At 41.2% G+C, this 11860-nt stretch overlaps 1 protein-coding gene across 2 annotated transcripts; it reads left to right on the top strand.

Annotated features, from left to right (window-relative positions):
- Window positions 1-3576: 3576 nt before the first annotated feature.
- On the top strand, window positions 3577-9589 carry mych (myelocytomatosis oncogene homolog). 2 transcript variants are annotated; one of them, XM_038692038.1, is made up of 3 exons: window positions 3577-3803; window positions 5487-6045; window positions 7120-9589. In XM_038692038.1, the coding sequence occupies exons 2-3, from the start codon at window positions 5502-5504 to the stop codon at window positions 7704-7706; spliced, it is 1131 nt and encodes a 376-aa protein (XP_038547966.1). In that variant the 5' UTR covers window positions 3577-3803; window positions 5487-5501; the 3' UTR covers window positions 7707-9589. The 2 variants fall into 2 exon arrangements, with proteins under 2 accessions (XP_038547966.1, XP_038547967.1); XM_038692039.1 differs by lacking the exon at window positions 3577-3803 and having other exon boundaries at window positions 3834-6045.
- The last annotated feature ends 2271 nt before the right edge of the window (window positions 9590-11860 follow it).

The following is an 11860-nucleotide window of genomic DNA, read 5'->3' on the forward strand; positions in this document are numbered from 1 at the left end:
GTTAGGGTTTCTGTAGATTACCAGCTCAAACTACATGATGGCGTCTTTCAGAAACGTCCTGTATAAGGTCTTTTAAAAATCCGATATTTGTCATAGTATTTGGCAGCTCCAACTGATCTGAAGCTCAGTCAAATGGTGATTTTAATCACATCCCAAGCAAAGATTATTTGACATTTTAAAAATGTGGTTGAATCGTGGATATTATCAGAATTTATTTTACATTTACAACATTTGGCAGTTTCTCCTATGCAGATGTTTTTCCTGTAATGATTTAAATATTAGTGCAAAAGGTGCCATTTACGTCATAACCAAAACAGTGTGTCACTAGGCAGTCTGCAAATTAAGTGTTTTTCAGTCAGTCAGCTACCGGTGAAGAGGTCAATACTGTCACCCTAATAGAAACCAGTCAGCTGATCAGCATTTTAACAAATTAGGTGAGTCCGTCAGGCAATTTGACAATGAGTCAGCCAGTCCTGAGTTCAAAGGTTACAGAAGTGGAGTCCACGGTCCTCACAGGGATTTCACACCAAAAGCCGAAGTGTGAACATTGTGCAGAGCAAAGCCATCATTTCCAACGCAGAGAGCGACTGCACTCTCTCTCAAAGTAGCATGCATACTCTGAGGCTGTGCAGAAAAGGTTTGACTAAATTTAAATTTGACCTCAAATAAGTTGACATCCACAACGCACGTCCAATGGGAATCTGGCTTCGAGGAGAGATGGAAGTTATGGAGTTAGGACTGTTTCACTGCAGAGTCCTGGAGTTACGTCCACTCTCTGATTCTATACTAAGACAGGGACACCAGGTTATAAAATTGCCTTTGTAACCATGTAGTGGTTTTATAGCATCCTATTTTAAATGGTGGGATGCAGAACTGTGCAACATGCACATAATTTTTAGGATACTGGGCTGGCATATGTGGAACCACATCTGGAATATAAGAACAAAATATTTCCCTGCTGATGAGTTAATGTAATATTAACTTAATAGTTTGTTCAATAATTGTTCTGATGTAAAACCCACTGCATTAAATGAACTTAACCTTAGATTACATGTGGGGTGTTGTAAGGTGAGTGGATGCTCATCATCATCATTAACATGGAAAGCCTTTTTTAAAGCAGGACAAAGACCTGTGATTCATCTCAAACACTTAAGTATCGGAGATAGATGTGTTTCTGAAAAGTTACATGCTTGAGAGTTAAACCCAAAATCCTGTGGTATATTCATTTACCTTATATGGAAAGGTTGTAATGGGCAATTTTAACGACAAACATGTATTTATTGCTCAGCTGATGATAAAAGATCAGTTGAAGCAGTGAATTTAACAAAAGTTAAATTATTTAAATGAATTACATATCTGTTTGTAGTGGGATTTATATGACACAATTCGGAAATCCCAGAATTAACCAGTTAGTCAGAAAATAAACCAGTGAGTGAGTCAGTCAGTCAGCCAGGAGGTTTGGTATTCAGAGCTGAAACCAGGCCAGTCAGTCAGTTTGCCACAGTTGGCCTGTAGGTGGCACATCAACCCGCTTATTCACTTCCAGATCTCCCTTCTTTGTGTGTTTGGACTGCTGTTCTGCTGTGTTCTGCTGCTGTGATCCGCCCTAAATCGGCTGCTACAGACAGATGAAACAGCAGATTTTCCCAAAAATTTAGCCAAAAGCCAAGGGTTTTTTTTCTTTGTAGGATTATGAAGCATTTCCCCCTTCATTTGTGGAAATGTGGTGTGCATTTACACTCAGCAAAAATAGTTTCCATATGACAGACTCCCAGCAAGGTTGTGATTATCCCTAAAAGTGCAGAATGCATGAATAAAAGGCAGGCATGAATAACAATAAACATGCAGGAGCTGTTTATTTACATGTATGAAGATACACAGGGTGAAATGGGGCTTAATTAACTAGCCTTTTGTTATGTGTGGACCACACTTCATGCATAGTTTTGTTTTGTTTTACCATTTTTAACATAAATTAGCAGTGGCTATTACTGAAAGATATATATATATATATCAAAAATAATATAGACATTGTAAATAGGCTATAAAGTATGTATTTTTATATAAATCTGTCAGACTGCCACCAACTGGACCTTCTCATGTGAAAATATCATATTTAAATAGGCGTGTGAGTAGGCTATATTTAAGATATGAATGTAAAATGCATGTATATGGTCGGAGTGAGGACTGTGAGCTCCTATTTCAAGATTCCCTGCCGAGAACTCACGTGAACCGAGGCTGACTCGCATCTGATTGGCCGCCGCCTCCGCACGTGTACCGGCGAAGCCTTGTCCGTTATGTAACGTGCAGTGCAACCAGAGGAGCGGTATGGGGGGTAAAAGGAGGAGGAGGAGGAGGAGGAAGGAGGGCTGCGGTATCAAACTGTGGATGTTTGGAGTTCATTCATCTCAGTGCACAGTCCTTTCACCCACTTAGCCTACTATTATTTATATAGCATATATATATATATTAAATATCCCTTCATTTTATCCGTTTTAGTTTCATGTGAACTGTTTATGAATGAGATATATTTTTATTTTATTTCAAATTTTGTTTAACTTTTGTATTGTTAAAAGAAAAAAATACAGGGGAATAATGTGCATGATAGGAAAACAAACAACATATTTTGAAAGGTGAGGAGCCTAGATACAATCTGAGCACTGTAAAATGTGTGTGTGGAAGAAATAAAAAACTTAAATTCACAACAAAAATTGATATATATATATATATATATATATATATATAATAAAGTGTACGAAAACTTAGTTGTGCATAAGGTGAAAGTGCAATAGAGACAGTTCAGTGGATGACATCTTGGAGATGGCTTGTAGTTTTAGTTGTTGTAGTAGTAGTAGTAGTAGTGGCAGCTTTAAATGTAGGCTAGAAGTAGGAGGAGCTGGGGACAGATGGATGGTGAAATATCCCTGCAAGAGTTGGACTTGGAAGGCAACGTGGCTGTTAAAGCATTCAATGTCTGTCTGTCTCTCTCTGTGATAATACTACATACTTACAGTTAGAGAGGTTGAAAATACATACATTCCCCACTAATGACTGAGAAAGTTAGTTTATATTATGCGCCATGAATCATACATGAATGTTAACATGGACCACTGTCCCTGTAGGCATCTTTTATTAGATTCATGTTCTGATTGCACCTTTATAAAACAAAAACTAAAAGAGCTTTAAATTGTATTTGGGGCTCGAAATCCCGAGAGCGACAGACAAGTAGACAGACAGACAGGCATGTAGAGAGACACCCGGCTTCTGCCCTCAGTCCACGTGTTGTCTGTCCATTCTGTCCCACTTTACCCGCCACGATTTTCCAGGAATCCCAGCCTGAGCGTATCACTCCGCGGCCAAGACAAATAGACCCCAACTTCAATGCAAAATTAACCGTACTCGCCGCCGTCCCCGCTTTCTCCGCCCGGACTTGATCAAAACGGGAACCGACTGCGGATATACTGGCGATAAATTGGATTGCCGTTAACGAGTTGTTGACGGTCTTTATGTTTTGGCGCGATTTTGGTCTGGCGGAAGACGCCGTCGTAGCGGACATATAATTCGAGCGAGCCCGACAGCCACACCTACTCTGTCTGCCGGGAGCGGAGCAGAAGAAGGAGCTGACTATAGACTAGATATTAACACCATGCTGCCCTGTTCTAACTTTAATTTTACACGCAGAAAATTCCACACAAGCAGAACATTATAGTTTTTTTAATATCTCAGTGGGGATTTTATTGGATATTTTGGACGTTTTCATCGATTTTTCTTCATTTTGAATTTCCCTTCTGTAAAGATAGTTAAAGGTAAGGGGCAGCTGCATGCGGGACAAACCTAATGTTATCTAACTTAACACATGGGACGTTAGTCACCTCATGGCTGGATGTTAAATTGTGCCTTTGTGCATTTCTTAATCGTAATTTTGCGTTTCATGTCATTTAAAGCGGTAAAGTAAAGGGAAAAAAATGCCGGTTTCACGTGGAGACCCGGCGTTGCTCAACCCATGCGGGTTTAAATGACCCTTGCAGCGGGTTAACCATTAGACATTATTTTAAGGACTTTGAGCTTTTGCGGTGTATCGACTGACTTCTTTCACACGGAAACACTGAGCTAGGACAGATACAAGGCGTGTTGCATGCTTGTTGAGGTTTTTTTTTGTTTGTTTTTTTTGAAGGAAATGAGCAGCTGTGAAATTTGGTTAAATATCTGTGCACTTTTAATATAAGTCTGGTGCAAAAGCATGCAGCCAGCAAGACCTAACGGGAAATAATGACGCTTCAGCGGATCTGCATTCAAAATCATTTTTACAAATTTTACTATTTTTTCATATTCTTCGGTTGCTGTACTTAGTCGCCGGGAGTTTTGCATGAATTAATGTGTAATAGTTCATAATAATAATAATGATGATGATAGTCGTTTAGTGTTGAGTAGGGAAATGTCTATCTAGGGAATATCTATCAGTTAATTTTCCTGTCTTGTGACGACGCAGACTGTTGTGTATTTAAGTTTTTGGCTCAGGTTTCTCCAAGCTAAGATGGTAAAGAAAGGCAGCCTTTAACTCCCAGAGCCTGTCTGCACCACACACACTGTTGCTTTGTTCTCCAGCACAGCCTGCTATACATACACATACCATAGCCATATTATAGGACACCCCACCCCCTCACCAAGTAGGGCTGCTTCTCAGTCGGTCTACTTTTACACGTTTGTTTAATTAGACAATAGATTTTCTTTTTAAATAACATTTTGCAGTAATGGGTGTATAAAGTATTTTATGATTAATTGACTGTTTACTAAAAACCAAGCATGTCCTAACTGGTTAGTGTTACCAGATCCTTGGGGCTTATTTAAATGATAAATGCTTTGTGCTAAGATAAATAACGTTAGGTTTTGTATTCTCTGTATGAAGCTGTGAGATGGTCTTGGATTTCCTGCAGGGAGTCTGAAGTGTTCAGTCATCAGTCATGTGTGTGAAATAGCAGCAGAGGTTTTAAGTGTTGAGTAACAAAAGAGAAATCAAAGGCAAGCCACCCATCCCTTCTCTTAAGGTTTTCTTTTCCATGTCAGCAGGCAGCCGGGCTCCATTTGCTGGGGAGGGGGTTTAAATTAACTTTCTGAGAAGGAAAATTTTAAATTGTGGAAAAAGGGTAAAGTTTCTGCCCCACTCTCTCCCAGCTGTTCTATGATGTCATGGGGAGGGGCATCTTTAATCTTTTTGGGTGATTTAGGGCCTCCTGTGGAGCGGTGGGGCGGGGCTACGGTGATGTAAACACAGATAAAAAGTGGCACACTGTCAGTCAGGGTCTCAGTCTACAGAAACTGGTTTAAACTTTCACTACAGCACGTGTTGGTGTTGCTGCTGGGATTTACCCTTTTTAGGCGCTGCTTTAAACACACTACTGGCTCAGCTTCTCTGGATCTAAACCTAACACGCTCCACTACCTCTCTGATTTTTTTTTTTTGTCCTGTTTTTTTTTTTTTTGTTCTCCCAGATTCTACAATCAAACATGTTGCAAAGCTTCGCTCAGTCGCAGGACTGGCTTTATTCTGAGCCGCTGCTGTTTGACGATGAGTTCTGCCAGAGTTTAATGAAGGACCTCCAGTCGCTGCCAACACCGCCGCAGTCCCCCCCTATGAAGGCCGGGGTGGGCGGCACTAAGCCCCTGTCCAAAGAGGACCAACTGAGCTACGTGTCGGACATCCTGTTGGAGGATCATGACATGCAGCTCAACTGGAACTGCGACTTCTTCCACTCCGATGCTGGTGAGAAGGAGGGCGAGCCCAGCCAGCCCTGCTCCCCGCTGGAGGAGAGTGGTGAGGACTGCCTGTGGCAGTGCCTGGTAGCAGACAAGAGCCTGGAGGAGAAGCTGGTCTCCACGATGCTTGGCTCCAGCCCGCTGCTGTCTGACATCAACACCAGCATCTTTGAGGAGATCGCCGGCTCCACACTGGACTGCCAGAACCTGATGGACACTCAGGAGCCCAGCGAGGCCACATCAGATTACGGATCAACCGGTGGCGAGATGTCCAACTATTCCTCCAGTGACTCTGGTGAGTTCAGACCTAATCCTCATTTCCACTTTAAATTTAGCCAGAATGATTGATGAATGTTGTAGTAATTAATCTTTGATCCCGTTAGGATCACATTTTTAACAAAAATCTGCCCTTTTAGACTAGTATGGATTTTTCTTGATGTTTCTGATATATCATATCAGACTTCAATCTCATTCCTGCTTTGTTATTATGCAGCTTATCAGTATAAACACTCCTTGCTCAGAATTGCTTCTCTGGCATTTAATTGATAATTCACTGTTAATGTTTAGTGGCACTGAGCCAGATTGTTATTTGCACTCCGCTTATCTAGACGCCCACCTGTAATCTGCAGAACCCATGAAGACGAGGATGTTGTTGCAGCGTGGGCGGGGTTTAATCTGTTGACTGACATGAGTAGATGAGAGGTTTTAGGAGATGGAATTAACTGTAAGGGTGTGTGTGTGTGTGTGTGTGTGTGTGTGTGTGTGTGTGTGACTCATGTTCAGCGGTAACATTTGCGGTTCAATCCATTAACTCGTAATGAGTCATTTTACCGACTCGAGCCCTCTGGCTTTGCAGCCCTGGCAATAAACCAGAGAGGAAGAGGCAGGTGGGCATGGGATTTTCTTCCTAAATTTTGGATTTAGGTTTTAATATAGTCTTTTGAAATTTAATTGTAGATGGCATGCTTCAGTTTAACTAGAAATACTTTATTGTACATTTCAGGGCACAGAAACTGTAACTAATGTTTAAACATGTATGTAACTGTTGCTGTGATCTTGAACTGCCTTCATTCATTAACAGAGTTACGGCTTACAACTGTAACTCTAAGCTTCTGCACGTTTATGGCTGTTTACAGTAGAAGGAAAGATTTTCACCACTGACTGGTTTCGCGTGTGTGTGAGAGCCACATTGGTGTGTTATGTACAGTGGCGACACTTTTTTTCTTTTTCCTTTTGCTGCCAGTGCGCCGCTGAAATGTCTTTACACTTTCGCAGAGCAGATAAAATTACCACAAGGGTCAGAAAACATGTTGTGCGAGAAAACTCATCCAACCTCCTCTCTCTGTTCTTTTTCTCTTCTCTCTGACAGAGGAGGAAATTGACGTGGTGACTGTGGTGCGCTGTCCCTCCAGCCCCTCCCCTGTGCCCTCATCGGCTGACCTGTCTGTCCGTCAGCAGAAGAAGGAAGAAGAGCAGCGAACTCTCCAGCGTCACCACTTTGAGATCCAGCTGCAACACAACTATGCAGCACCCTGTCCCGCCTCACCGCCTCCTTCATCCTCTTCTTCATCCAACAAGCGCTCAAGAGGGAGTGATAGCTCATCGCGCTACCACCACTCTTCTCGCAGCTCTTCTTCATCTTCATCCTCGTCACGGTATCATCACCACTCGTCCCGGAACTCGACAGAGACTGAGGATGAGGAGGAGCGGCGGCGGACGCACAATGTGATGGAGCGGCAGCGGCGCAATGAGCTGAAGAACTGCTTCATGCGCCTGCGGGACAACGTGCCCGAGCTCTCGCACAATGACAAGGCATCCAAGGTGGTGATCCTGAAGAAGGCTCGAGACTGTATCTATGGTCTGGAAGATGAGGGCCACAGACTGCAATCAAAGAGGGACAAACTTAGAGCCAAACAGGAAGACCTGAAAGCCAGGCTAGAGCAGCTCCGCAGCTAATGGACCAGGGGCAAACCATGGGCTGCATTTTTAGGTGTTTAGAGACAATGTGAGGAGCAAAGGTGGATTAGGGAAGAGACTTTGTACAAAGGCAGATGGATGGGCAGGATAAAGAATGGTGCGTCATGCTGAAAAGGACGCACAAATTATTTTCATTTCAAGGACTTTATGGTAACAATATCTCTGTATAGACTCACACCTGCAACTGTTGCCATGGTCTGAAACAACACACTCATTGCCTCAGAACTGATCATTCTCATGCCTTGACTGCTGACTGTTGTAGTGTATGATGCTTTTTAAAGTTGAAATGAGGGAGGAGGGAGCAGAATTTATTATATTTTGTTTGGCTGAATGCACACTGAAGACAAGAACAATACTTTTTTTTTTTTTGTTATTTTTGTTTATTTCATCAGAATTGTGAGTCTTTACTTTGGGGATGCCAAAGGGCACAGGCAAAATAACACAAGGCACCTGTTGGCTCAAATAACTAGAAGCCACATTTGCTCAGTAGTTAAATGAAACTTGAATATTGTGTTTTCAGGATGTCTTATAGCCATACTAACCAGTGATCCCTCCATCTGACAGGTGATGATGGTGGCTTTGGAGTTATTTGGCCAACTGCACTTCTGTCAGTTCAAGTTGAATTCCAAATCTTGTGCTATTTTAATTTTGTTGATCGCGAAAAAGGTTCTTCAGTGTGCTTTCAGCCTTGTTTGGCCTCAGGCGGACCCTTGGGCCCAACATCACTCTATCAGGTTAATGTTGTTAATGACAGTACTGTATAGACCAGGTTTGATACTGTAGACATAACAATGCTCAGTCTCAGTTCAGTTCACCACTAGTTCACTCACTTCTGTGTGTGTGTGTGTGTGTGTGTGTGTGTGTGTGTGTGTGCGCGCTTAATTACTTTGTGTATTTAAGTATTTGTCATTAATAAACTGTTCAAGCTCAGTGGTAGCCATATTAAACAGCATTCAGGTTTTGAGGAGACTGAACTGGAAAGTGAACTGAACTGTGAGCTGTGCTGTCGTAGCAAATCAGCCAAAGTCGGGATGGAAAACCTCTGGATAATGTTTGATTGTTGCATGTTTGAAACAGAGTGACAGACCGATGGTGTCCTGACATGTTAATTTAAAGGTTCTGGTCGGAGGAAGCTGCCACAGCAGCGCTACTGTGACATTTAGTACCGCGGCTTATAGAGCAACCATTTTGATAAGTGTAAATTAAGAAAAATGGTCGACATCTTTATTGTTAGATGACTATTAATCCAGTGGAAATTGCTTAAATGTCACTGATCTATTAGTCAGTGGCCCTCGAGGTTCTGTGTTTGATCCTCTAGCAGGTGTAAAGCGAGAAATTGTAGCTCATTTAAAGTCCTTTTTAAAACTAAAAGGCTGAGCTTCATCACATTATGAGGATGAATATACTGTAATTTACTTACAGAGCGATCACGCTTTCTCAGCAGATGTGACAGGAGATCTTAAGCCTATGATGACAAAAAATATTGCCCAGTGTAAAATAAGATTTGACATGTTGAGGAATGAGGGCCACTGACCAACATTCCCGTTTTTTAAAAGATGGATTGCCTTCAATGTTCTGTGCCCAACACAATAGCTATGGAGGAGAGCAGTGACACCAAGGAATATTTAAAAAAGGTAAACATTTAAGGCTGTACATATTCACAAGGAGCCTGTTATATCTAATTACTATCAGGTGTTTTGTTGAAGTTGTACTCTGGGCTGGATCGGAAGTTGATAACATCAATGGGGTTACTCTAAAGTCTGTTGTCAATTGTTGCCAATGTTAATGTTCTGATTGTAATGAACTGTGCAAATGGTAAACATTAGCTTATTTGTGTTAATTTCTTAAAATGCATTCTGTTATTTTGTGTTTTTAATTAACAATTCTTCCTTCAGTCTCGGTGTACTTGAACAGACCCTGGTTGGAATAATGAGGTGTTTTGGTATTTTAACGGTAAAATCCTGTTCTGTCTTTAGATGCATTCTGTTCCATTACCAGCTCGCCTCGACTCGGTTTGGCCGTGCTCCGTTTTCCATTGCAGATAGTACCCAGAGATAGTACCCCTCAATGTAGCTAGTCGTCATAGCGACGCCACACACAACTGCTGCGAAGTAAAGTTCAATGCGACACACACACATTAGCGATCCACACAGCTTTCTCTTTATTTAAGTTAAAACGTTTCAACATTACTCAGAATGTAAAGACAGATAAGCGGTATGAAAACCTTCCAGCTGTGTTTTCCTCTGCTGTTGTTGCTGCAGAGGGCTCTGTGAGCGGGCAGCTGGCCGGCCTCGGGAGCTCCTCAACTCCGAAAACTTTCAAGCACACATTTTTTCCGCCATCACGCTTCGTAAAACTGTCAATATTCGAAGTCTCCTCTGTTGATTTCTCACCTCAAAACTTCTCAGTCGAGGATTTAGTGATGAAATTACATGGAAAAACTGTAAAATATAAAACTTTCTGTTGCTGGCCTCTGTCTGGCGTGCGCAATGATGATGCAGTGAATAGTGACGATTCTCTCTGACCAATCAGCAGTCTGCTGTGTTTTCATGTCACATTTTAGTATCGCCTCAGCACGCTTGGAACCTCAACGGAGGTGATACGAAAAAAAGTACCTGGAAGCAGGTACAGGTACAAGTTTTCCGCAATGGAAAACCAAACATAGGAGAGTCAAGTTGAGCTGGTAGTATGCAGTGGGAAAGGGGCTCTTGTTTCCTTTTTTGATTATGTTGCTGTCTTGTTAAAACTTCGTCTGCTTCTAACATGAACCCGTTTTTCAGGGAAGCTTTCGCTTGTTTTTTCTTCCAAATGTCTCAAATGTTTTGTTAATTTTTGTAGAGCTTCAGTCACAAAGAACTGCCTTCTGAAGTTAAGATTCAGAGGTTTTAACAAGAAAGCAGGGATGAATTTTTTATTTTTTTTCTTAGCATGATAAAACCTACCTCCTCCTGGCTGCAGTCTGGCCTGTAATGTTTTTCTGATATAAATATTGTACAGATTTTTTTTTAAAAATGTAAATATTTTTGTTATTGTATCATAAATTATTTTAGTCTTTTTTTTGCTTGTTCATTTAAATTGAGGACTTAATAGGAAATGGTATTTCCAAACAGCACTTTTTTTTTTTTTTTATATTGACGTAATTAAAGAATGAATGAGAGCTGTGGCATCAGTGTGGTCTTATTGCTTACATATACACACACAGACACAGCCACTCAGTGTACTGTGTGATCATATAGATATATATCCCCATAGGAAGGGAGGGAAATAGAAGAACTTTAGAGGATGATTAAAACATACACATGAAAACAAGCAAGCATAAGAATAGAGCTGTTACTTTAGATGAGTTATAAGCCCAGAACAAGACTGATACACTGGGAGTAATTAAAATATGGGATCAAGTCTCATCATGCTTGCCTTAGTTACAAGTTAAACTTGCTTTTTTCCAGAAGTTTGCAAAAACAAATATTTAAATCAAAGGGATGAATTGAGACTGTAACTTATTACAGTTTCTGAGTAACTTGTCCAACACTGGTGTGCAGGGCCTTTAAAGTAAAAATTTCTCCTGTCCGTACTAGCCATTAAAGTGATCTCTTCCTTGCACAACTTCACTGTAATGGTATGATTTTGTAAGGAAAAACTAACTTTTGTAACGTGCTGAAAAGCAGACGGGACAGAAAATAAAATGGGCAGGACTGTAAACATGAACTGCTGAAACTAAAGTGGTTTGTAGGCTAAAATCAGCATTCAACAAAATTTAACTTTTTACTTTACTTTATTAACCTCTATCGTTGCTCTTACATGCTACTAAAGTGAAGCAGTATCCCTCCTTCTCAGCAACTTGTAATATTGCATAAATCAGGATCTCATATCAGAATATTAACTCAACAAAAGGAGACTGGAATTTACAATTGGGAGCTCCCATCCTCACTACTGTAAATGGGGAGAAAAGTTACATCTGAACAAACCATGAGAAATCCACAGTCCTTCTTCTGTGTTACAATGCTCACCTTCACACACCTGTCACCCTCTGCGAACCCTCTTTAGAGTTATGCAAATTTTTTCTCAGGGCAAAGTGTGAGCCTGCGGCAGGTAGATGTATTGTGCAACCTGTGCTCAGTCCATGTGTCCAAGTG

Source organism: Micropterus salmoides, unplaced genomic scaffold (genome assembly GCF_014851395.1).
Source record: "Micropterus salmoides isolate LMB-PRFRI ecotype aquatic unplaced genomic scaffold, ASM1485139v1 Ms_hic_scaffold_2843, whole genome shotgun sequence".
Taxonomy (NCBI): domain Eukaryota; kingdom Metazoa; phylum Chordata; class Actinopteri; order Centrarchiformes; family Centrarchidae; genus Micropterus; species Micropterus salmoides.

Coding starts and splice junctions, on each gene's coding strand:
- mych (XM_038692038.1), top strand. CDS start 5,502: ATGTTGCAAAGCTTCGCTCAGTCGCAGGACTGGCTTTATTCTGAGCCG. Junction 6,046..7,119: donor CTATTCCTCCAGTGACTCTG/GTGAGTTCAGAC, acceptor TCTCTCTGACAG/AGGAGGAAATTGACGTGGTG.